Consider the following 24903-nt stretch of genomic DNA (forward strand, 5'->3'; position numbering starts at 1 on the left):
GTTCAATACGTCAGCTGCTAACAGTCCTAAACATGTGCACAGTGTGTGACAGTAAAATGTGACGCTCTGTGGAAACATTTTGTCCTCTCAACAGTGTTGTGGCTGCTTTATGAAGCCAGGGATCATGATCAACTCCACACAGGTTTCATTTTTCACCCTGGCTGCGTACTCTGACACTGGAGCCTTCAAACATTTATGTTTCATGATCGTCATGTGTCTCTACATGTTGATTATCTGTGCCAACCTCCTGCTGATTGTGGTTATCTGTGTGAACAGAAGAGTACATGAACCTATGTACATGTTTCTGTGCAGCCTGTTTGTAAATGAACTGTATGGTAGTACAGGGTTGTTTCCATTGCTGCTGCTTCAGATCCTCTCTGACATTCACACTGTCTCTGCTTCAGCTTGTCTCCTGCAGAATTTCTTTCTTTTCTTCTACGGAGGTGTGGAATATTTCAGCCTAGCCGTCATGTCTTATGACAGATAACTGGCTATATGTTGCCCTCTGCAGTATAACACACAGATGTCCTTTAATAAAATCACCATGCTTGTTGCTGTAACGTGGTTTTACCCTTTACTGTTCTGTCTTGTGATGACGTCGCTGACTTCCTCTTTACAGCTGTGTGGGAACATCATTCAGAAAGTTTACTGTGACAACCACTCTGTTGTCAAACTAGCCTGCGGTGACACCACAGCTGTTAACATCTACGGACTCTTCATCTCTTTGCTCTCAGTCTTCTCTCTGCTGTTGCTCATTCTTTACACTTATGGGAAGATCCTTAAAGTCTGTTTCTCTGGTTCGAAACAGACGAGACAGAAAGCTGTCAGCACCTGCACACCTCACCTCATCTCCCTCCTCAACTTCACCTTCGGGGCTCTCTTTGAAATAGTGTCAAGCAGGTTTGATATGAACAATCTGCCCAATGTTCTGAGAATTTTTCTATCACTGTACTGGCTCACATGCCAGCCGGTTCTCAGTCCTTTAGTGTACGGTCTAAACATGTCCAAAATTCGCATCATGTTTAAAAGTCTTGTCTTTGATAAAGTGTAGAGCAGTTATGTTGAAGCCAGCTGACAGATTTCACTGTTTTCTGACGTTAAAATTGAACCTGTGGTTGTTTAACTTTAAAAAACATGAGACCTGAAATTCAGCTGCCGTGTCTTCACAACCTGCCCTCTGATGAGATATGTTAGCTTTCCACCACGCTTTCAAATCAGCGTCCATTTTCTTCTCACACTATTCTGAAATGCATTGCTACCATGATGTATGAAAGAAAGAAAGGAAAATACATGACGTGTTTTACTGAAGAGAAGCTGTTTAATAAGCTGCAGAAGATCATTTGTCCCCACTGTCTAAACATCACGTCCTCACTGTGACCTCGTCACATGACCACGTTTGGTCATTAACATATGACGTCCAAGGTACCCTGGGTGTGTTGGTTGTTGACGTTCTGGGACGCCGTATCAACTTCATCCTGTTACATGCATTGTCTGTTTTCAAAATACACTTCTGTTTTCACAGGAAATGTACAGTTTGATACAGTCTCTTTCAAAATAAAAGCACTACGTTGGTGCAAAACCACCAACTGATGTTTTTTCCTCCAACAACACACACGTAGTTACGTTTAGCCAACACACCCACGTGGTTACGTTTAGCCAACACACTCACGTGGTTATGTTTAGCCAACACACACATGTGGTTATGTTTAGCCAACACACTCACGTGGTTATGTTTAGCCAACACACACACGTGATTACGATTAGCCAAAGCACACACGTGGTTATGTTTAGCCAACACACTCACGTGGTTACGTTTAGCCGACAAACACACACACACACACACACACACACACACGGTTACGTGTAGCCACACACACACGTGGTTACATTTAGCCCACACACGCACGTGGTTACATTTAGCCGACACACACGAGGTTACGTTTAGTCAACACACACGATGTTATGTTTAGCCCACACACACACGTGGTTACGTTTAGTCAACACACACACGTGGTTACGTTTAGCCGACACACACACGTGGTTATGTTTAGCCAACACACACACGTGATTACGATTAGCCAAAGCACACACGTGGTTATGTTTGGCCAACACACACACGTGGTTACGTTTCGCCAACACGCACACTGACCAAGCGCCGGTTTTCAACAAGTTCAGAGTGACACCGGGTTGTTGCTAACGTAAGCGATAGTCATGTGTACGTACCTACAAACCCTTTCGTCCCAGAGGCGTCCATTGAAGAGACATTTGACCGAGAATCAGTGAGGAAAATGTGGCAGCGGGACACAGCTGAGACGAGGCAGAGGAAAGAATCATTTCATAACTGAGATACTTTGAACAGGTCAGATAGTGATATACAAGTAGATGATGATGAAGAGTAGGAGAATGTGGACGGACACAGAATTTCTTTTTTTTTTATTAAACCTTTATTTACCCAGGTGAAGCTTATTGAGATATAGAATCTCTTTTTCAAAAGTGACCTGGCCAAGAGGCAGCAAAATTACAAGTACAAGCAGTAATACAAATAAATAACAATAGTTCAATAAACAAAAGTAAAATTATCAGGCATAAGTTGAAAAACGTGTAACATCTGATTTAAAAACAGTGACAGAGCCCAATGCTTTCGAGTTCCTTAGTTTTAAAAATTTTAACAAAGTTATCAAGGGGGATCAGGTCCAACAATTTTAATTCATCTTGCAGAGAGTTCCATGCAAAGGGAGCAGCAAAACAAAATGCCTTTTTCCCCAGTTCTGTGAAAACACGAGGGACAGTCAGAGTAAAAAAGCCAGTGGATCGTAGCCTGTAATGTCCATGATTCCTGACAAGGTAAATTCCGAGATAGGATGGGACCATCCCAAGTAGAGCTTTGTAAATAAAAGTCAGCCAATGAGTGGATCTCCTGTCAGACAGGGATGACCATTCAGCTTTTTTATACAAAGTGCAATGATGGGTCAAATTTTTGCATCCAGTGACAAACCTCAGAACACAATGATACACAATGTCCAGAGAACATAGACATGTGACTGGAGCATGCATATACAGTACATCACCATAGTCAAGCAGTGGAAGAAAGGTTGCTGACTCAAGGCGTTTCCTGGCTCCAAAAGAGAAGCAAGATCTATTCCTAAAGTAAAAGCCCAATTTTACCTTAAGTTTAGAAACTAAGCTTGTAATATGGTACTTAAAAGTTAGACGTTCATCAACATGGAAACCCAGGTACTTGTAGGATGAGACCAGCTCAACGGCTGTACCTTGACAGGTTAAGACGGGGAGATTTTTGGACTGCACAGCAGCCCTAGAAAACAGCATAACCTTCGTCTTCTCGGTGTTCAAAACCAGGTTCAACCTTTGCAAACGGGCCTGAACAACATCAAAGGCCAACTGTAAATTAGTGAAAGCTTGCACAACAGACAATGCAAAACAATAAATTATTGTGTCGTCTACATAAAAATGATAAAGAGCATCTGACAAATTATTGCAAAGATCATTTATATAGATTGAAAACAAAATGGGGCCTAACGCCGACCCTTGTGGTACCCCCTTCGAAACCCTCAAAAATGTTGATGAGGACCCTGCCATCTGGACACACTGTGATCTACCCGATAAATAATTTCTGAACCAAGAAACTGCATGCTCGGATAAGCCCACTTTGTGCAATGTATCAATTAGGATATTATGATCGACGGTGTCAAATGCCTTGGATAAGTCAATAAATAACGCTACACATACTTTCTTTAAATCCAGTGCTTCAATGATGTCGTTTAAAACCTTAAGGGCTGCAGATACAGTGCTATGTTTTTTCCTAAAGCCAGATTGGTATCTTGATAAGGTGCTAGTTTCCTCAAGGAAATCCTTTAATTGATTGCTGACAAGTCTTTCGAAGACCTTTGGTAAAATGCACAGCTTCGAAATTGGCCTGTAATTGTTCACAATTGAAGGATCTCCCCCTTTTAGCAGGGGAAGAACAAAGGCAGACCTCCACATGCTTGGGACCTCGCTATTAAGAAGACTCATTCATTCATTCATTCATTCATTCATCTTTTAACCGCTTCATCCTCTTGAGGGTCGCGGGGGGGCTGGAGCCTATCCCAGCTGACACTGGGTGAGAGGCAGGGTTCACCCTGGACAGGTCACCAGACTATCACAGGGCTGACACATAGAGACAGACAACCATTCACACTCACATTCACACCTACGGACAATTTAGAGTTACCAGTTAACCTAGTCCCCAATCTGCATGTCTTTGGACTGTGGGAAGAAGCCCACACTGACACGGGAAGAACATGCAAACTCTGCACAGAAGGGCTCCCACGCCCAGGATCGAACCGGCAACCCTCTTGCTGTGAGGCGAGAGTGCTAACCACCACACCACCGTGCCGCCTTAAGAAGACTCAGGTTATACAAATTTGATAAGGGCTGAGCAATGAAATCCGCAGCCACCTTAAGAAAGTAGGGTTCAAGCCGATCAGGACCGGCAGATTTCTTTGGGTCCAGCTGTTTCAATTCTCTAGACACATCCTCAACAGCTATAGGAAGAAACTGAAATGGAGCTTCCACATTTTCTTTACAAACAGGCAAGACATTACCGCTTTCAACAAGGGAATCAGGACTGTTTGACTCATGGCTAGATTCAAATAAAAAAACCCGCAGAAATAAAATGCTCATTAAAACAGTTTAATATCTCAGACTTATCAGGTATCATGCATGAGCCTTTGTTGATAAAGGATGGTGGATCGGTGGAAGGAACCTGGCCGGAAAAAGACCTGATCACTTTCCAAAACTTTTTTGGATCGTTTAAATTTTTACTGGTTTCGGAAAGGTAGTACTCTTTGCTCTTTTTATAGCCTGAGTACAACAGTTTCTAAGCTGCCTAAATCTGAGCCAATCAGCATCAGTTTTACTTTGTCTTGCTCTGGCCCATGCGTTGTTTCTATCTCGAAGGAGACTATTTAGCTCAGGAGAAAACCAGGGGTTATTGCGACCTTTCATTCGCAATTTGTAAAAAGGAGCATGTTTATTTAAGATGTTCAGGAAACCATCAGAAAAGAATTTCCAGGCCAGTTCCACTTCACCAATAAGATTAAGTCTGTTCCAATCAAAATTATAAAGATCATGAAAAAAAAGCTCGCTCACAAAAATGTTTAAGGTCTCTTTTGATAAGCAGTCGGGGCTTGGCTTTAGGGAGCTTAGCCTGTCTGACAGTTGCAATGACACAATGGTCACTGAGATCATTTGCAAAAATGCCTACATCAGAGTATTTATGTGGAGCATTTGTCAAGACCAAATGAAGCAATGATGACTTCTCAGGACATTTGACATTTGGACGTGTTGCCTCCTCAATAAGTTGTGTCAGATTAAAGGAGTCACACACCGATTTGAGGTTGTCTGATGCTGAAGTCAACCAGTCGGAGTTCAGGTCCCCCACTAGCTGTAGCTCATTTGAATCAAAATTAGACAAATAATGTGCTAATGAGGTTAGGGCTTCAGCACTAGCAGAAGGTGGCCTGTAGCATCCAATAATATTAATAAATTGACTCTGAGCAAGATCAATTTTTAAAGCCAGCAGTTCAAATTGCTTGCAGATGGACACTGCAGATAAAAGACTAATATGAAATTTGTTTTTTGCATATACAGCGACTCCGCCTCCTTTCCTGGGGTGATCGCAGCGATGTACAGTATACCCCTTTATACTGATATCTTTATCTGGAACTGACTTACCAAGCCAAGTTTCTGATACAACAATAATGTCAGCATCCGTTGAACAAGCCCAGATTCTGATCGAATCAGTTTTTGGAAGCAAGCTGCGAACATTAATATGGATAATACCGAGACCAGACCTGACTTTAAACTCCTCCGGTGTAGAGATACAGTTAAGACCTGGCCCTGGATTCGTATGGACATTTCCTGACATTAAAAGTAGTAGCAAAATGATATAGCTTTTCTTTAGAATGTTACTACGTGAGAAACCCGAGTCATAGTTTTTAGTCTTGCTGACATGAGCACAGAGACAATCGTCTGTAAATATAAAGTTTTTCCTCAGTACAGAAAGGTAAGCAAGCGAAAGCAACATCTTACGGTTAAAAGAATCTGAATACCAAAAACTCAGCTCTGACATAGCTTTTGAGTAAGACAGTGTTTCACCCACAACACTGGGTCTCACTGATGGAGAATAAACAGCCATGCTGCCGCTCTGGTTTAGGGACCCAGAGTCACACAATGAAAGTACAACAAGCAACACCAAGAGCAATGTCATTGTCACAGTTTAAAGTCAGATATTACCCAGTAGCAGACAGAGACTGGTAGTAACAGGGCAGGGCTGGCTAGCTGCTGAAAGCTAGCTGCTGCAGGGCTGCTGGGGGCTAGCTGCCAGCAGGCCCCAGGCTGCAGAGCTGGATAGATGGAAACAGGCCCCAGGCTGCAGAGCTGGATGGATGGAAACAGGCCTTGCTGCTGTACTGCTGCAGTTCTAGGCTGAAAACTAGCCACACTGCAGCAGCTCCCAAAGTCTCTGAACAGGCCGAGGAGGCTATCTATGGTAGCCTAGAGGCTAATCCTAGAGGCTAACTAGCTCCAGCCCCATGGAGTAGTCAGACATACAGAGAAGGATAGCCTCCCAAGACAGACACAAATTTGCCCAGTTCCACAGAGCTTGTTGTAAACTTCCAAGGGAAATCAAGCAATGGCAGATCAGCAATAAAAACTATTATGCCTAAAAGCACAAGTGAAACTGTCAAAAGATACTAAAAACTAATAAAAACTATAAAAAACACACAAACACTGAACAGAGACACCATACATGCTGCCATCTTGGATTCATGAGTGTCCTCGAGAATGTCCCCCATGTTGTTGTTGTTTATTTGCACATACAATATTCACTTTGCACTAAATATGTTCACTTTAATCCATTGCTCACTTTTTATTCACTGCTCATTATTATTATTATTATTATTATCATTATTATTTATTGCTGTTTCTTTTATTTTTGTACTCTTTTTGCATGCCTAGTTTGTTTTACGTTTTTAAATTTTGAAATCTTTAATCTGACTCTTTCCCCTTGACTGCTGTAACACTGGAATTTCTCAATTGTGGGATCAATAAAGGTGTATCTTATCTTATCTTATCTTATCAGAGGAGGAAATGTGTCTTTTCATTTTGTCACGTGAATTTTCACAACGACTAGAAGAATAAAACACATCAGAATCAGTGTGAGAGGTTTCTGTCTAACGTGTTTTTCAGATGACAGACTAAAGAAATGCATCAGGAGAAACTGACTCAGAGGTACAGGCCTTTATTCAGTGTCTGTGGTGTTTGGTCTCACTCCTCAGAGTCCTTGTAGTTGGTAATACTCTGACAGAGGAAGGCAGTGTAGTATCAGGTACACAGCCAAGGTACAAAAGGTAAAAAACTAGAATAACTGCGCTGTGGTCGTTTGTCTCCGCACACCAGTGAAGTTTCCATCCAAGTGTTTTATGCACAACATTATGATGTTGACCTTGACCATTAACCAGCAAAATCTGATCAGTTCATCGCTGAGTCCAAGTGGACGTTAGTGCTTGAGATATCACATTCAAGAGAATGGGATGGATGCAGTGTCACAGTGACCTTTGACCTTTGTAACTTCACCATATGTGTGTTGGCTAAACGTAACCACATGTGTGTGTCGGCGAAACGTAACCATGTGTGTGTGCTGGCTAAACGTAACCATGTGTGTGTTGGGCAAATGTAACCACGTGTGTGTGTTGGCTAAACGTAACCGTGTGTGTTGGGCAAATGTAACCACGTGTGTGTGTTGGCTAAATGTAACCGTGTGTGTGTGTGTGTGTGTGTGTGTTGGCTAAATGTAACCACGTGTGTGCTTTGGCTAATCGTAATCACACGTGTGTCTGTTGGCTAAACGTAATCACGTGTGTGTGTTGGCTAAACGTAACCACGTGTGTGTGTTGGCTAATCGTAATCACACGTGTGTGTGTTGGCTAAACGTAATCACGTGTGTGTGTTGGCTAAACGTAACCACGTGTGTGCTTTGGCTAATCGTAATCACACGTGTGTGTGTTGGCTAAACGTAATCACGTGTGTCTGTTGGTTAAACGTAACCACGTGTGTGTGTGTTGGCTAAATGTAACCACATTTGTGTGCATTAGCTAAACATAACCACATGTGTGTTTTGGCTAAACGTAACCGTGTGTGTGTGTGTGTGTGTGTGTGTGTGTATGTGTGTGTTGGCTAAACGTAACCATGTGTGTGTGTTTGCTACACGTAACCACGTGTGTGTGCGTTAGCTAAACGTAACCACGTGTGTGTGTTGGCTAAATGTAACCATGTGCGTTTTTTGGCTAAATGTAACCACATGTGTGTGACTTGGGACATACACTGATGATATTGTGACATCCTGTAAAGTTCCGTGACCTCTTTGACGTCTCGTTGTGTCTCAAATGTGTGACAAATAAAGTCTGTTGTTGATTCATGATGTCAGGCTGAAGAGCAGTCAGTGCCGTCTCCATGAGGGGGTTTATTTTGTCTGCAGCGGTGTTTGGATGGATGGAGCATGTCAACTAGCATCAACATGAATGTCAGAGCCCAGGCTTTCCAGAGAGAATATTGCATTGCAAGATGATCAATGTTGTTCACTTCACCTGACAGTGGTTTGAATGTTTTGGCTGATCGGTGTGTGTCAATGAAGAGCAGGAACAGAGAGGGTTAGTTTCAGGGACGGACACCAGGGCGTAGAGTTTATCAGATTGATTGAGCAATAACTGAAGAATTCATTCACTAACTCTGACAAAACTTGACACAAATGTCTAACAGGTTAAAATAATGAAGGTCAAAAGGTCAAAGGTCAGCTTGACTGTGACATCATCATGTTTTAACGTCATATCTCAGGAACAGAAGGGGAGACATTTGGTCATGGACTTTCCACGTCCACATATGACGTCCAAGGTACCCTGGGTGTGTTGGCTGTTGACGTTCTGGGATGCCGTGTCAACTTCAGCCTGTTACATGTACACATGTCACACATCATGCCTCTCAGATCAAGTGACGAAGACATAAACAGAAAGCAAACTGAAGAACGACACTCTGGTGTGGAACTTCCTTTAAGAGCAAAATAAACCTCGACTCATCTTGTACAAATTGCACCTTTAATTTTCTCCCTTTGCACACACACACACACACACACACACACACACACACACACACACACACACACACACACACACACACACGTTCACCTGAACACACTGATGTGTGTGTGTGTCGATACTGTTGAAGTCAGAGGAGGAATTCACTCACTGCGTTTTCATGTATGTAAAAGTGAAGTGAACGACCTACACATCAGCACACAGCAGACGTTTACATATGATGCGTATTTTGGACATTTTCAGTCCGTACAGCAGCGGCGTGAAGAGAGGCTGGCATGTTAGGAAGTATAATGACAGTAAGATGTCTAACATGTGCGGCACACTGCTCATATCGAACCTGCTCTGATAAATCTGAAAACACACACCGAAGGAGAAGTTGAGCAGAGAGGCGAGGTGAGGCGTGCAGGTGCTGACGGCTTTCTGTCTCGTCTGTTTACAGCCAGAGAAACAGACTCTGAGGATCTTCACGTACGTGTAGAGGATCAGCAGCAGAGGGATAATGATGGAGATGACAGTGTAAACAAGCCCGTAGATATTATTAAGTGTGGTGTCAGAGCACGCCAGTTTAACGATGCCGTAGTTTCCACAGTAAATTCTGTTAATGACGTTCCCACACAGCTGTAAAGGAGCGCTCAGTGATATCAGAACAGCTATCATCAGAAAAGGGAACAACCAGGTGACAGCGATCAGCACTACAACCTTGTTAGCCGTCATGCGTGTGCTATACTGCAGAGGATGACAGATGGCCAGATATCTGTCATAAGACATGACGGCCAAGTTTAAAAATTCCACACATGCATACGTGTACACACAGAAAATCTGCAGGAAACAAGCTGAAGCAGAGACAGCGTGAATGTCAGAGAGGATCTGAAGCAGCAGCAATGGAAACAACCCTGTACTACCATACAGTTCATTTACAAACAGGCTGCACAGAAACATGTACATAGGTTCATGTAAGCTTCTGTTCACACAGATAACCACAATCAGCAGGAGGTTGGAGCAAAGAATCAAAACATATAGAGACATGACGATCATGAAATATAAATGTTTGAAGGCTCCAGTGTCAGAGTACGCAGCCAGGGTGAAAAATGTGACATTAACCATGATCCTCATAAACAACCATTTACAACATGTGCAAACTGTGAACTGAAGGTTTTGTAATGTTGAGTTAAACCTTTAAACACAGCACAGGTCCCCAGACTCACCATCCCTCACCTGTATGACACAACAGAGCAGGTGAGACAGCACACAGCTCGTCCCTCACCTGTATGATACAACTGTGTCTGCTCCTTTTAACCCTTTGATGTGAGGAGACGCCCACAGCAGTGCACAGACCTCATCACCAAACCACGTGCTGCTCACAGCTGCTTTTTAATTACTGCTTGAAAAACAATTGTTTTGCTCAATACAAGCACCTTTTTTTTTCTTGAACATCGTCATCTTCATGTGGATGTTGTTGTCTAATAACACACGTCAGAGTTCAGTCACAGTAAGTCTGCAGGTTTATCCAATTCCCGCTGCCTGCACCCCGACCATCATCATCCTCACTGTGACCTCGTCACATGTCCACGTTTGGTCATGGACTTTCCACGTCCACATATGACGTCCAAGGTGCCCTGGCTGTGTTGGTTGTTGACGTTCTGGGATGGTTTACAATCTTACAGAAGTCAACACCGGCCTCCTGGGTGAAAGTCGATGGTTGTTGGACCCTCCCACCTGCCCTACTCCGCCTTAACTTTTGTTGTTGTCCTGCCACGTTTCCCTGATTCTGCCGGGCACCGTTGAACAACGATGGTGACGGGCCGCGTATCATGACGACGTGAAAGAATGGCTTTTGACCTTGGTGTCTGACACCAGAAGTCACTGACCAAGCGCCAGTATTCGATGACTTCAGAGTGAGACTGGTTTCAATTTTAGGCCATAATCAAGAGCACGATCACAGTCTGCATCCTGATCAAGGACAGCAGGACCTCATCTGTGCCCAGGGTCAAACACAAAGACACTGCTGAGTCTGTCTTGATCTTCACAGCAGCAGCAGCAGGAGTCCAGCTGAGTGTGTTGGATGGTTGGTGTTAGAAAATGGAGGGATGATGCCATCCATAACATTTGTGCTCTGCTCTGTTTTCTGCTTGAAACACGTGAAGAATCTTGTTGAACCGTGTGCACTCACATGAAGGAAACATGTCAGTATGCACATGTGTGATCACTGAGAGCTCTAACAGCACACTGATCTGACATCAGAGCTCTACCAAACAGATGTAGTTAACCTGTTAACTTAGGTTCGGGAGCAGAACCACGCCTCAACCACACCTCTAATCACCTGCCAAGCCTACTTATGCCTTAGCCTGTTTGTCTCAAGATTTCTCGAGCTCAGACAGACCGTGCGTCTCGCCTAAACGCTTCATAGAGAAAACTTCAAACAAAGACAAAAATGTAAAGATTGTCTAAACGTTACCTACCATGGATCCGGTACTGCAGATCTACCCAACCGAGTCAGACGGCGATCCGTTCGATGATCTGTTCAACACCAGTCCACCAGACTCGCAGCAGCAACCAGACCGCAGCCAAACTCGCCGGCGTAGACGCTCCGCCAACGAGATCTCTCCGACTCCGACTCAGACCGCGGAGGTCCGCAGATCTCAGGCCTCTCTCCTCATTCAGCGAGGACCAGACACAGCAGGCACGGGCATAGGAGCCAGCTCCAACACGGCTCACCCTCGGCTCACAACCTCCAGTCTGCTCTTGCAGAACCTCACACTGTCGACACCCTGTTGGCTAAAGAGGTCGAAGAAGGATTCATGATAGGCCCGTTCGATATTCCTTCTTTTCCACTGTTCCGCATCAGCCCAATAGGTGTTGCCACTTGCAAATACTCTGGAAAAAAGAGGCTAATTATGGACCTGTCTTCCCCACACAGCTCACACATTCCAAGCATCAACAGCGTCATTCCCAGTCTGGATTTCTCCATGCAATACGCAACCATCGACCATGACATCACCCTCATTCAGCTAGCAGGACGTGGAGCTTGGCTTTCTAAAGCAGACATCACCAGCGCATTCAAAGTTTTGCCCATTCATCCTGACTTCTGGCGTTTTTTTGGCGTTTGCTGGAGGGGGGCACATTATTTTTCTGTGCGCCTTTCCTTTGGCTGCAAAAGCAGTCCTAAGATCTTCGATTCTCTTTCAGAAGCCTTATGCTGGATCCTTACTAACAACCACAGGCTCCCTGACATTCTCCATCTTCTCGACGATTTTCTCGTCGTCACTCCACCATCCTCACCCCCTCGCCACAGGCTCAATACGCTCACTAACGCTTTCTCTGAACTTGGCGTCCCTCTTTCCGAGGAGAAAACATCAGGACCTGGCACTTCCATTGAGTTCCTAGGTATCACCCTGGACTCAATTTCCTTCCAAGCATCTCTGCCCTTGGAGAAAATACAGCGCATCTCTCTGCTTCTGTCAAACTACCCTCTAGCAGACAGATGCACCAGCTGTTAGCCCTCCTTGGCCATCTCAATTATGCCATCCGCATAATCCCTCAAGATAAATCTTTCTTGTCCATCCTTTTGTCTAAGGCTTCTGCCATTCCCTCTCTCCACAATAGGGTCATCTGCACGATGCCTGCAAAATGGAAATGCATATGTGGCTACATTTCCTATCTTCTGGGAATGGCATTTCCTTCTTCTACGACAACTTCATCACCCAGTCTGAGGACATTCAACTTTTCAGACGCGGCTCCCTCCACAGGCTTTGGCGGCTGCTATGGAGGGAGATGGTTCGCCTCCGCTTGGCCCCCAGAGTTTGAATCCCTCGACTCAGAGTCCCGCTCTCCTTCCTCTGCGCTCCACGAGCTGTATCCCATCATAATAGCTGCCATTCTTTGGGGGCACGAATGGTCTAGGAAGTCCATACTTATCCACTCCGATAACACCACAGTTGTAGAGATCCTGAACAAAGGTCGATCTTGTTCTTTAGCCATCATGCAGTTCCTGCGCAGACTCACCTTATTCTCAGCTCAACACCAGTTCATCCTCCAGGCAGTCCACGTTCCCGGTCATTACAACAACATTGCTGACTCATTGTCTCGCTTCTCGTCCCAGAAATTCAGACACTTTGCCCTAGAATCAGATCTTCACCCAACACCTATTCCACCGTTTTCAGCCACAATATTCAACTAGCTCCACAGCTGTCAAACCTCTCTCATGCTTCACAAGAAGTCATCCTCAACAGTCTTGCCCCAAGCACACTCTCAGCCAACCTAACTGGCTGGAATTACTTCAAGGCATATCACTCCACCTACCAGCTGCCTTTTCCCTCTGCAATTTCATTACCCGTGCTCATTCCATCCAAAAAATACGGTCCTCCACCATCCAGACCTACTTAGCAGGAATCAACTTCTTCATCAAACTAGTCACTGGCTTCCATTGTCCTTCAACCTCCCATTCTCACGTTACTATGTTAATAAAAGGCCTGCGCAAACAGGAACCTGCTCTCCCAGCTAGGCGCTTGCCACTCACTTCAGACCTTCTCAGCCTCTATATCTCCTCCTATGGTTGACCTAACCATAGAATCCATGTTTCTGCTGGTTTTTTCGGATTCCTGAGGTGCTCTGAATTTGCCCCGACTTCATCCGTCTATAATCCTTCACATCACCCCAGTCTATCTGACATAACCATCCACACTGCTGACTCACTCATATTCACGCTCTGAAGGAGCAAAACAGATCAGCTGGGAGTTTCTTTCCCTATCTACTTATTCCACCTCGAAACCTACCTCAGTCCATACGAGTCACTGACCAAATACATCAGCTCCAGGTATGCTGCCAAGGCATCACGTCAACACCCACTCTTTCTCGCTGAAACAGGAAAATGGCCAACTGATTCTGGTTCCAGAAACACTTACACCAAGTCCTACGCATTTTAGGCGTATCTCTAGAACTCTATTCTAGCCACTCCTTCTGCATCGGCGCAGCATCCACAGCAGCCAGACTAGGCATCTCAGACCAAACCATTCAGGTCCTAGGCCGCTGGTCATCCCAAGCATATTGCTCCTACATCCGCAACAATCTTAACGATCTCCGTCAAGCTCATGTTCAAATCAGTTCAATTAAAATCTGACTCTTTTGGGGGCCAGTGATCAGCTCAGGTGGATATATACACCTGAGATGGAACCCCCACACTGAGTCTCCCTCCGCCCGGTCTTCGTCTTCCCTCTACCTCACCCACATCCATCCATCTATTCTCAACATTCAGTAACTCCTGTATTCCATTAAACCTTTAAACGACATATTGTTGTGGCGTGGTTCTTGCTGGTGAACCAGTGTTTAGAGAATGTGTGTGTGTGTGTGTGTGTGTGTGTGTGTGTGTGTGTGTGAGGTGATGAGGTCAGACTGCTGTGGTGGGCGTCCCCCTGACTTTACAAGGTTAAAAGAAGCAGACTGAGTGTGTCAGCTCAGGTGGGAGGGAGTCACAGTGTGACTGTGGCAGGTAAACACATCAGTGTTGATCCATCTAATGTCACAGCCTGTGTTACCCTGACTTTAGATAGGTAAGCTGTGTGTGTGTGTGTGTCATGTGTTTTCTTTCACTAACATGAAGTTCAACTTGTTAAAGGTTCACAGAGCTGTGAGGAAATGTCCTTCAATGACTGCAGTGTGTTCATCCACTGACGTGTGTTACTGAGAGTCTGATGAGCTGACAGGAGGATCATGATCAACTCCACACACTTCTCATATTTCACACTTGCTGCCTACTCTGACACCGGGCTCTTCAAATACTTATACTTCATCATTGTGATGATTTTATACATGTTGATTATCTGTGCCAACCTCCTGCTGATTGTGGTTATCTGTGTGAACAGAAGCTTACATGAACCTATGTACATGTTTCTGTGCAGCCTGTTTGTAAATGAACTGTATGGTAGTACAGGGTTGTTTCCATTGCTGCTGCTTCAGATCCTCTCTGACATTCACACTGTTTCTGCTTCAGCTTGTTTCCTGCAGATTTTCTGTTTGTACTCTTACGGAGGAATCGAGTTTTTTAACTTAGCCATCATGTCTTATGACAGATATCTGGCTATCTGTTATCCTCTGCAGTATAACACACGCATGACGTCCAGTAAGATCGCTGTGCTCACTGCTCTGATGTGGATTTACCCTCTGCTTATCAATGCTTTGATCGTGGCTGGTCTGACGTTCCCTTTACAGCTGTGTGGGAACATCATTAACAAAGTGTACTGTGACAACTATTATGTCATTAAACTGGCGTGCTCTGACACAAGACTCAATAACATCTTTGGACTCACTCACATGTTCACAGTCATCTTGGGTCTTATACTTTTAATTATCTACACGCACATCAGGATCCTCTACGCCTGTTTCTCTGGCTCTAAACAGACGAGACAGAAAGCTCTCAGCACCTGCACACCCCACCTCGCCTCTCTGCTCAACTTCTCCATCGGCTGCTTCTTTGAAATCGTGCAGAGCAGGTTTAATATGAACAATTTACCAAATATATTGCGTATTTTTTTATCACTATACTGGCTCACATGTCAGCCGCTCATCAGCCCTTTACTGTACGGACTGAAAATGACCAAAATACGTGTTTTATTTAGAAATATGCTCTTTAGGGGAAAAACGGTAACTGACAATAATATCAGATAAAATTATTATCAACTGTCAAGATTCATTTTCTTTGGATTTTCTTCTGTTCATCAAATTATTTTAGTGTTTTTATTGTTTTAATATTAAGAACCTTTAAACTGCATTTAAGAAGCGTCGTATCATTGTTATTAATCTGAAGCAGGCACATTTCCTGATGTCCTCTGGTGACTTTCCCTCCTCTCCACTCACCTGTCCTCTCCACTCACCTGTCCTCTCCACTCACCTCCTCCTCCTCCTCCTGCAGATAGCAGATATGTCTCATGTCACATTTAATCAGCTCCAAAGTTGCACCTCATGTCTTTGTTTTCAAGGCACCAAACCCTGAACCTGACCCCGACTCAGAGCCCATACCTCTACCTGTCTACCTGCACTGTCCCAGTCCACTTCCTGCTGTCCCCTGGACCTCATTCTTCTGTGTGGACACTTTGGACTTGTCCTTGATTTCGGTGAATAAATCATTTAAGTGTCTCCGTCTGCCTCGACTGTTCTTCCTGCTCTCGTCTGTCTGAGCTCACCTTTACACTTCATATTTCAGTTTTATATCCTGTTTATAACTCTGTATACATGTGTTTATTAGACTTGTTGTTGTGCATATTCATTTGATCACATTTACTATGTTTTAATACATTCTGTGTATTTACTGTAACGACTTGTTATATTTGATCCCTGGACTTTAACAGGCATCACTTTATGTCTTAGATGCTCCTCATGTCTCGACATGGCTGATTTTCATTTATATACACATTTCAGTGCATTGTCAGTTTTTTAATAAATAACTTCCAACTTTGAAAGTTTTGAGTGGTCCTGAGGCTGCGACCTGAACTGAGTGCAGTCACAAACCAGCTGAGAACATGAGATAAACAAACACATTTATCTGAGACAGTCAGACTATAACATGCAGCTGAAAGATGGTTTGTTGTATGAACCATTTGTAAATTCTGAGCATGAACTTCCAGCTTAAAATGTAACTTGTTAAAGAACAGACTCCCCTCTGTATCTGAAATAATAATCAGTCTTATAATGAAGCTGGATGCTTTCTCTGCACCACCTCTGGCTACGCCTGTCAGTTCCAGCTAATTTTGCTGGTAACTGACATCCATTACCGACAGCTAACCAGTTAAAAAAATGCAAAATGATGTGAAATACGCTTTAGTCCGGCACTCCCTTATCTCAGTGAGCTCTACAGCATTTTGAAGCGCTGTCCTTTAATGTTTTGTGTTGTAAATGTTTACCCTTTATCTTTTTCTGTCTCGCTCTCTCTCTCTCTCTCACACACACACACACACACACACACGCTGCTGCAGCACAACGCTCTAGGCTGGCTCAGCTGATCAGTGCTCAAAGCGCCACAAAACAGGTTAAAAAAATCCTCAAACTGTGAACTTCATTTTTTTCCTACACAGTGCAGCTAAATAGAGTTTAGACCTCCACATGTGCACCACTGTTCTGTAACATTCACCACTGGGATATGAAAGGAAAAATAGGGAGAGAAGAGGGTCTTGCTCTGCCGACATTATTACGGTGGCACATTTCAGAGTTTTCAGGATTGGCAAGATCTCAGCCATGATGTGCCCGTACTCATCTTGTAGCTCTGGGGTCCTGGCGTCTGGTAATTTAGTGATCGCCCAATCAGACAAAACAGCTGTCACAGCCCAGCTCTGCTCCACCAACCTCTCCAACATGTCGTAAGCAAAGTTCCACCATGTTGTTGTTGCCTGGAGCAGAGTGTGCTGTGGCAGTTGCATCTGGGCCTGTTTTGTTGTAAGTCCCATGGTGGCGGTGTGGCAGTGGTGAAAGTGCTTTACCAGCTTCGCTGCAGCAACCATTACGCCACTGATGTATCCGCTGAAGCCGTCATTGATAGCGAGCTGCTGCGTGTGTGCAAAGCATGGCACAGAGTGCCAGGGGACGCGCTGGGGAGTTGGCTGCCACAATGTTCCTGGCATTGTCATGAACGCAGGCCACCACACGGCCGTTGAGTAGGTTAGGCTATTACTGCAACACACGCGCAGTGTGTCTGTATGCAAATTAGCCAACATACCTAACCGGTCAAAAACATTCTCTGCAGCTAACCGATTAACAGTTAACCGATTTAACAGTTAACCGATAACATCCCTAGCTCTGGCACTTTATCATTTGTTGGGGTGAGGCCTCTCGGCCTGCAGCGGGGCATCAAGACCAAAAGTTGAAAATGTGGTTTTGATTTCACTTAAATTGACCAATTATTTCAAAAACATTAATAAAAACAGTGTAACACTGTTAGAGAAGTAAAAACAACAATCTTTATCAGAAGAATAATCTATTTCAGAATGTTATTAAGACTTTTGAAATAAATTTCAACATGTTGTGGACACAGACTGATGAGGTACACGAGTACGGTGACTTGTTTTTATATCACGTGTGTTTCTGTGAGTAGATCAGGAGCCAGAGCCTTCAGCTATCAGGCTCCTCTCCTGTGGAATCATCTTCCTGTTACGGTCCGGGAGGCAGACACCGTCTCCACATTTAAGACTAGACTTAAGACTTTCCTCTTTGATAAAGCTTATAGTTAGGGCTGGCTCAGGCTTGCCCTGTACCAGCCCCTAGTTAGGCTGACTTAGGCCTAGTCTGCCGGAGGACCCCCCTATAATACACCGGGCCCCTTCTCTCTCTCTCTCTCTCTCTCTCCATGTGCAAACGTTCATGACCTATAACTACATATCACTAACTTGGTCTCTTCCCTGGAACTTTTGTGCTTCCTTGTCTCACAGGTTCTCTTGGATCACGGTTGCGCCTGGATTTTGGGTCGTGGCAGATGCCTACTGCTCTTCTAATTATTAGTCATACTTCTAATGTTATTACACACAACATCAACAAATTCTCACTTTAAAGCTGTCGAATACTGGCTCTTGGCTAGTGACTTCCAGTGTCAGATACTGACGGGAGCAGGTGGAGCTCCCTTTCACGTTGGCATGATACGCAGCCAGTCACCATTATTGTTTACTGGTCCCCAGTGGCGTCAGGGGAAAACATGATGAGACAACAACAAAAGTTAAAGTGACTGAAGTCCGAGTGGGACGAGTGGTGGATGTGGTGTTTGTAAAGCCAAACCCTGTTCTTTTTTCCCCAAATGTGCCCACGTGCATTTGCTGTGTGGTGCTGTACCAATGCAGTGCTTTTATTTTGAAAGAGACTGTATGCAAACTGTACATTTCCTGTGAAAACAGAAGTGTATTTTGACAACAGACAATGCATGTAACAACAACCAACACACCCAGGGTACCTTGGACGTCAATTATTGGTTATCGGTATCAGTTGAAAAAAAATCGATATTGGTGCGTCCTTATTTTGTTGGTTAAATAATTACAGATAAAGACATCTCTGTACGCTTCTTGTGGTGTGGCACAGCAGTGCCCCTAGCTGTATTTTGAAAGGTGCTCTTTATTCTGAAAGTCCTTGCTTTTCTATTGGTTGTTAACGCTACATGGGTAGGGTCATCGGCCATCTTGTTTGTTATTGTGCATTGAAAATGTGCTCCAGAGCATTAACAAAGAGCATGGATGCCAAGAGGTGAAGCTCAATAGAACGCCCCATAGCAACAGACTCGCCCATGGTTTCGCCCTACTGCCGCCATTTTGGACCATCAGCAGACCCGCTTGCATACAAAGACACACAGACAAACTGAAGTACATCGCTATTAATTATGCTTACAATGCTACTCACCTCGTGATAGCTTGGTCACAGCTGCTTTTTCACCCTTTTGTAAAGCAAAATATAGACTTTAAAAAAAACAAAACGAGGAAAAACGGCCGAGATGGCATCTCTACATATTACATCCACTTATGAGAAGATTAACTTAATTACTCCTTCAAAATCACCCCATAAGCCAATCTACCAAAAAATTTAAAAAAAATCAAAAAAAAAAATCAATATTTTAACTAGAAACACATTAATGGCGACGTCATAATAAAGATTTATTTATGATTTATTATGTATGTATATAACATTTTATCTTCCCTCCAAAAAACTAGCATATTAAATTGATATTAAAACAATTTAAAACGTACACCTCAGGAGTTCTTACCTGTCGGGATCCTTCGGGAAACGGTGGAAGGCCAGGTGCGGGGTGTTCCACTGATAGTTGTTGCAGTTAATTGCACTACACTGTTTTCTTTTACTTGTTTCCTCCTCTCTCCTTGACATCTTGCACGTTGTCTGGGCGCAACAGTCAAAGCTCAACAGTCCAAAATGGCGGCAGCGCCCCTAGTGGCTGTTGGCAGAAATTCAACGGAGCTTCGCCTCTTGGTATCCATGCTCTTTGGCATTAATCTGTTTCATCCACTGCCGTCAAGTCCTGGAGGAGCTTTGTTTGTGAGTTATATCTTATATTTAGTTCATAGTTTGTGGATGTTGTGATTGTTTACTTTTAACTTTTAGAAGCTAATGCTAACAGTCAATTTTTGTTGTATGTAGCATAGCCACTTACCTAGCTCTATGTTTTAAGCTAACGGTATAATTTAACACCCTTCATGTATAAAGACATTTTCCTGTATTTATTTTTGAGTTTCACATGAAAGAGTTTCTGGCTTGTAAAGCAACTGACAAAGACAAACAGTTACTTCAACATCTGAGTCGTCATTCACTTTTTCAACACCAGAACAAGTGTTTAGCTATGTGTTACTGCGTGCAGAGTCGCGCACACGTAGTGGACAGAATACGGCTCGTGACATTTGTGCCAAATTTGAGTACATTCCCTGACAGTGTTCTTGAGATGTCACATTCACAAAAATGAGATAGATGCAAGGTCACAGTGACCTTTGACCTTTGTTCATCATTGAGTCACGGCCATTGACAGTGTGGAGGCATAGACACAGCTCAGAGGGGCTGCTGGTGACCTGAGCTCTCATTTATAAACACTGCGTATGCACAAAAGCAGCCTGAAAAAGGCGTGCGCCACTTTCTACGGAAAAGTTGTGTCATTTAAAAACAGACTTGATGGGAGAAACTGGGAAACTGGAAATTGGCGACACAGATGGAGAGATGCACGCCTGACTGTAGAAACTGTCAAATGTTTTTGGACGCACGCCATCCTTGGCTTTTGTCCATATTTACATTTTAAGTATCGATCCTACGCGCTGTTTTATAAATGAGCCCCCTGTGGTTCAGATGTTTACTCCACAACAGCTCCAGTGTCCTCACTTTGATTCTGAGCCGACACATAAATTCATGTTGTTATTGTGACATTCTGTGAAGTTACATGATGTCTTCGAACATCTCATTGTGTCTGATACGACAAATACAGTTTGTTGTTGGTTCCTGATGTCAGGCAGTCAGTGGGTCCTCTGAGAGTGACGTCAGCGTGCTGCTGTGAGCACCGACTGGCTGGAAGAGGTTAAAGAAGAAGCTCTGAGAGTCTGACTGCTGCAGGCGACTGAGAGGACTCACACCAGGTCTCAGACTGTGTCCTGTCAGCTTGTTTCTCTGTGACTGAGAGTTCTGGTCACTTGTTTCCATCATGAAGGATGAATCTGTTCACAGATGTGTTCATGTGTGACTGAGGTGTAAACTTTATTCATGTATGACTCTGTGTCACATGATAATTCAGATTATTAATCCACTGCATGATGTTTTGTCAGCTGAATGACGGATGATGACTAACTCCACACAGGTTTCATATTTTGCACTTGTTGCCTACTGTGACACCGGGCTATTTAAATATTTATATTTCATGATCGTCATGTGTCTCTACATGTTGATTATCTGTGCCAACCTCCTGCTGATTGTGGTTATCTGTGTGAACAGAAGCTTACATGAACCTATGTACATGTTTCTGTGCAGCCTGTTTGTAAATGAACTGTATGGTAGTACAGGGTTGTTTCCATTGCTGCTGCTTCAGATCCTCTCTGACATTCACACTGTCTCTGCTTCAGCTTGTTTCCTGCAGATTTATTGGGTTCATTTCTACGGCAGTGTCGAGTTTTTTACCTTAGGAGTCATGTCTTATGACAGGTACCTGGCTATCTGTCATCCTCTGCAATATCAGACACGTATGACGACTGCCAGAGTTGCAGTCCTCACTGCGTTCATGTGGTTGTACAGTGTCCTCGCAACTGTTGTCATGATGTCTCTGAGCGTCCCTCTGCAGCTTTGTGGGAACACTATTCAGAAAGTTTACTGTGACAACTACTCCATCGTTAAGCTGGCGTGCTTCGACACCACGGTCAATAACATCTATGGGATGGTTTACATGTTCACTGTGATAGTAACTCTTATAATTCTGATCCTCTACACGTACATCAGGATCCTCTACGTCTGTTTCTCTGGCTCTAAACAGACGAGACAGAAAGCCGTCAGCACCTGCACGCCTCACCTCGCCTCTCTGCTCAACTTCTCCTTCGGGGCTTTCTTTGAAATAATGCAGGGCAGGTTTGATATGAGCAGTGTGCCCATCATGCTGCGCATCTTTTTGTCTTTATACTGGCTCACGTGTCAGCCGCTCTTTAACCCCGTACTGTACGGACTGAACATGTCCAAGATACGTGTCATATGTAAAAGTCTGGCTTTTGGTAAAAGAATATAAAACTACTGCAAGAAACAGGAACAAACAAAAAAGTGATGCCGCTGATGTTAACACTGTGTGTCATGTGTGTACAAACTGTGTGTATAAACTGTGTCCCTACTGATGTGAAATTAAACAAGTAGATAAAGTTGACCTTCGTCTCATTTCAAATATCTGAGTTCAGTTTTTATTCATTAACAGAGGATTAAACAATCAGTCTGCAGCAGAGACACAGCCTGTGTGTGTGTGTGTGTGTGTGTGTGTGTGGCGCCTGCTTAACAATATTTATAAGGTAACTCATTAATAAACTATCCATAAGTAAACATCAACAGATGCATTAATAACAATAATATTTTAACATGATTAAAAACATTATTAAGAAGTTATTATTAAAACTGAACATTATTAAAAAGTAAACTATTAATGTGTGAACATTAACACAGCAATAAAAACACTGAGCATCAGCTGAGACCAGAGACACCACAGTGCGAAATACAATTAATAATAACATTGATTAAACATAGAGTTTAAAAGGAAGACACTGAGCTGTGGGGCTCTAACACAAACTGACCGCTGTCCTTTTGTAACCAGGTGAGCTGAGGGGACAGAGAGGAGGGTCGTACCTGAGGAGCGCAGGCAGCAGCTGGGCTCACAGGGTGGAAGTAAATGTATGATGTGTGTAGGAGCGAGGTCATGGAGGGCTTTAAAAGTTATTAGTTAAAGTTCAAAATCACTTCTAACCCTAACAGGCAGCCAGTGAAGCGTTGCAGTCTGGGAGTGATGTGGTCGTGTCTCTTGGAGTCAGTTAAAGGTCTGGCAGCTGAGTTTTGAACGAGCTGGAGACAGGAAATGGCCCCTGGGCTGAGCCCTGAACACAGGAAGCTGCAGTGATCGTGACGAGATGACAACATGGACGACTTCTTCAAGGTCCTCAAGTGTTCCCGAGGCTGGTTTTAAAGTCAGAGCTCAGGTTAGGGACCAAAAAATGATTTGTTGTTTGTCTTTGAAAAGGTAAGATTAAAAACAGCAGTGACCAACCTGAACATGTGACTGCACCTGAACACATGACTGCACCTGAACACATGACTACACCTGAACACGTGACTGCACCTGAACACATGACTACACCTGAACACGTGACTGCACCTGAGTCTCCTGTGGTCACTATCCCACTTGAATCCCATCAAATCATTTTCGCTGACCCTTAACCAGCAAATGTCTCAGAGTCACACATGATTTAGTTCAGTGACAGATGGATCAGGACTTTACCCCCGCTCCACCTGCACACCCGTCCATTGTTTTAGGTTCAAAGGGCCTCAGTTACTGGTTCGAACCAGGAACACTCTTGCTGCGAGGCAACAATGCTGCCCACTGCACCACCGCTTCCAGAGCTCTGCTGTCATGGCTCTGCGGGAGGCCAGTGAAGCTTTGAGCACACCAACCTGTGCGCCGTCCAACAGGGTCACCGTGGTGCCCAAAGACATCCAGCTGGCCCGATGCGTGCGGGTGTACTTTTCACCATCTCATTGGTTCAGCTGTAAAGAATTAAAGAATGTGGAGAAATGGGTTTTATGATGTTTGACTTTTCTGCATTGAGACATAGTTTTAAAGAGAGAATGACACACAGCAGAGAATTAGACGTGAGGGAAACAATGATAAGGCTGAGTATGGCGATATTTTGTGTGGCGATGTGTCGACACACAGACGCCAAGGATCAAACTTTTATTATAAACATCATTAATGTTGTAAACATGCCATTTAATCCATCTTTAAGTTCATCAAAACTATGTGACTCCGCCCCCTCACAGCCGTACCCAAGCTCTGCAGAGAAGTGAAGCATAAAGCTGAGGAACCTTTGAGTACAGCAGGACGAGTGGAGTTAACCTGTGACGCCTGGACTTCAACTTCATATGTGACTATAACAGGACATTATCCGACAGAGGACAGGAGACGCTGTCTCACGTTCTCCAAACTAGAGCTGGACATTATCTGACAGAGGACAAGAGACGCTGTCTCACGTTCTCCAAACTAGAGCTGGACATTATCTGACAGAGGACAGGAGGCGCTGTCTCACGTTCTCCAAACTAGAGCGGGGCATTATCTGACAGAGGACAGGAGACGCTGTCTCACATCCTCCAAACTAGAGTTGGACATTATCCGACAGAGGACAGGAGACGCTGTCTCACATCCTCCAAACTAGAGTTGGACATTATCCGACAGAGGACAGGAGACGCTGTCTCACGTTCTCCAAACTAGAGCGGGACATTATCCGACAGAGGACAGGAGACGCTGTCTCACATCCTCCAAACTAGAGTTGGACATTATCCGACAGAGGACAGGAGACGCTGTCTCACGTTCTCCAAACTAGAGCGGGGCATTATCCGACAGAGGACAGGAGACGCTGTCTCACGTCCTCCAAACTAGAGCTGGACATTATCTGACAGAGGACAGGAGACGCTGTCTCACGTTCTCCAAACTAGAGCTGGACATTATCCGACAGAGGACAGGAGACGCTGTCTCACATCCTCCAAACTAGAGTTGGACATTATC

General features: G+C 44.1%; 4 protein-coding genes and 2 pseudogenes across 4 annotated transcripts in view; 4 read left to right on the forward strand and 2 right to left on the reverse strand.

Annotated features, from left to right (window-relative positions):
• abcg1 (ATP-binding cassette, sub-family G (WHITE), member 1) overlaps positions 1–24903 on the reverse strand; it is a 391642-nt gene that overhangs the window by 159690 nt on the left and 207049 nt on the right. The window lies entirely within an intron of this gene.
• LOC125889560 (olfactory receptor 49-like) lies at positions 125–1051 on the forward strand (annotated as a pseudogene).
• On the reverse strand, positions 9342–10259 carry LOC125889547 (olfactory receptor 11A1-like). The gene has a single exon (XM_049577635.1). The coding sequence runs from the start codon at positions 10257–10259 to the stop codon at positions 9342–9344; it is 918 nt and encodes a 305-aa protein (XP_049433592.1).
• On the forward strand, positions 11954–13332 carry LOC125888486 (uncharacterized; annotated as a pseudogene).
• LOC125888487 (olfactory receptor 49-like) lies at positions 14862–15815 on the forward strand. The gene has a single exon (XM_049575869.1). It carries the CDS (start codon positions 14862–14864, stop codon positions 15813–15815), a length of 954 nt encoding a protein of 317 aa, XP_049431826.1.
• On the forward strand, positions 21442–22374 carry LOC125888488 (olfactory receptor 6N1-like). The gene has a single exon (XM_049575870.1). It carries the CDS (start codon positions 21442–21444, stop codon positions 22372–22374), a length of 933 nt encoding a protein of 310 aa, XP_049431827.1.

This window comes from Epinephelus fuscoguttatus, linkage group LG5 (genome assembly GCF_011397635.1).
Source record: "Epinephelus fuscoguttatus linkage group LG5, E.fuscoguttatus.final_Chr_v1".
NCBI lineage: Eukaryota > Metazoa > Chordata > Actinopteri > Perciformes > Serranidae > Epinephelus > Epinephelus fuscoguttatus.

What these genes read in the sequence shown, in the direction of transcription:
- LOC125889547 (XM_049577635.1), bottom strand. Translation starts at nt 10,259, where the DNA reads ATGGTTAATGTCACATTTTTCACCCTGGCTGCGTACTCTGACACTGGA.
- LOC125888487 (XM_049575869.1), top strand. Translation starts at nt 14,862, where the DNA reads ATGATCAACTCCACACACTTCTCATATTTCACACTTGCTGCCTACTCT.
- LOC125888488 (XM_049575870.1), top strand. Translation starts at nt 21,442, where the DNA reads ATGATGACTAACTCCACACAGGTTTCATATTTTGCACTTGTTGCCTAC.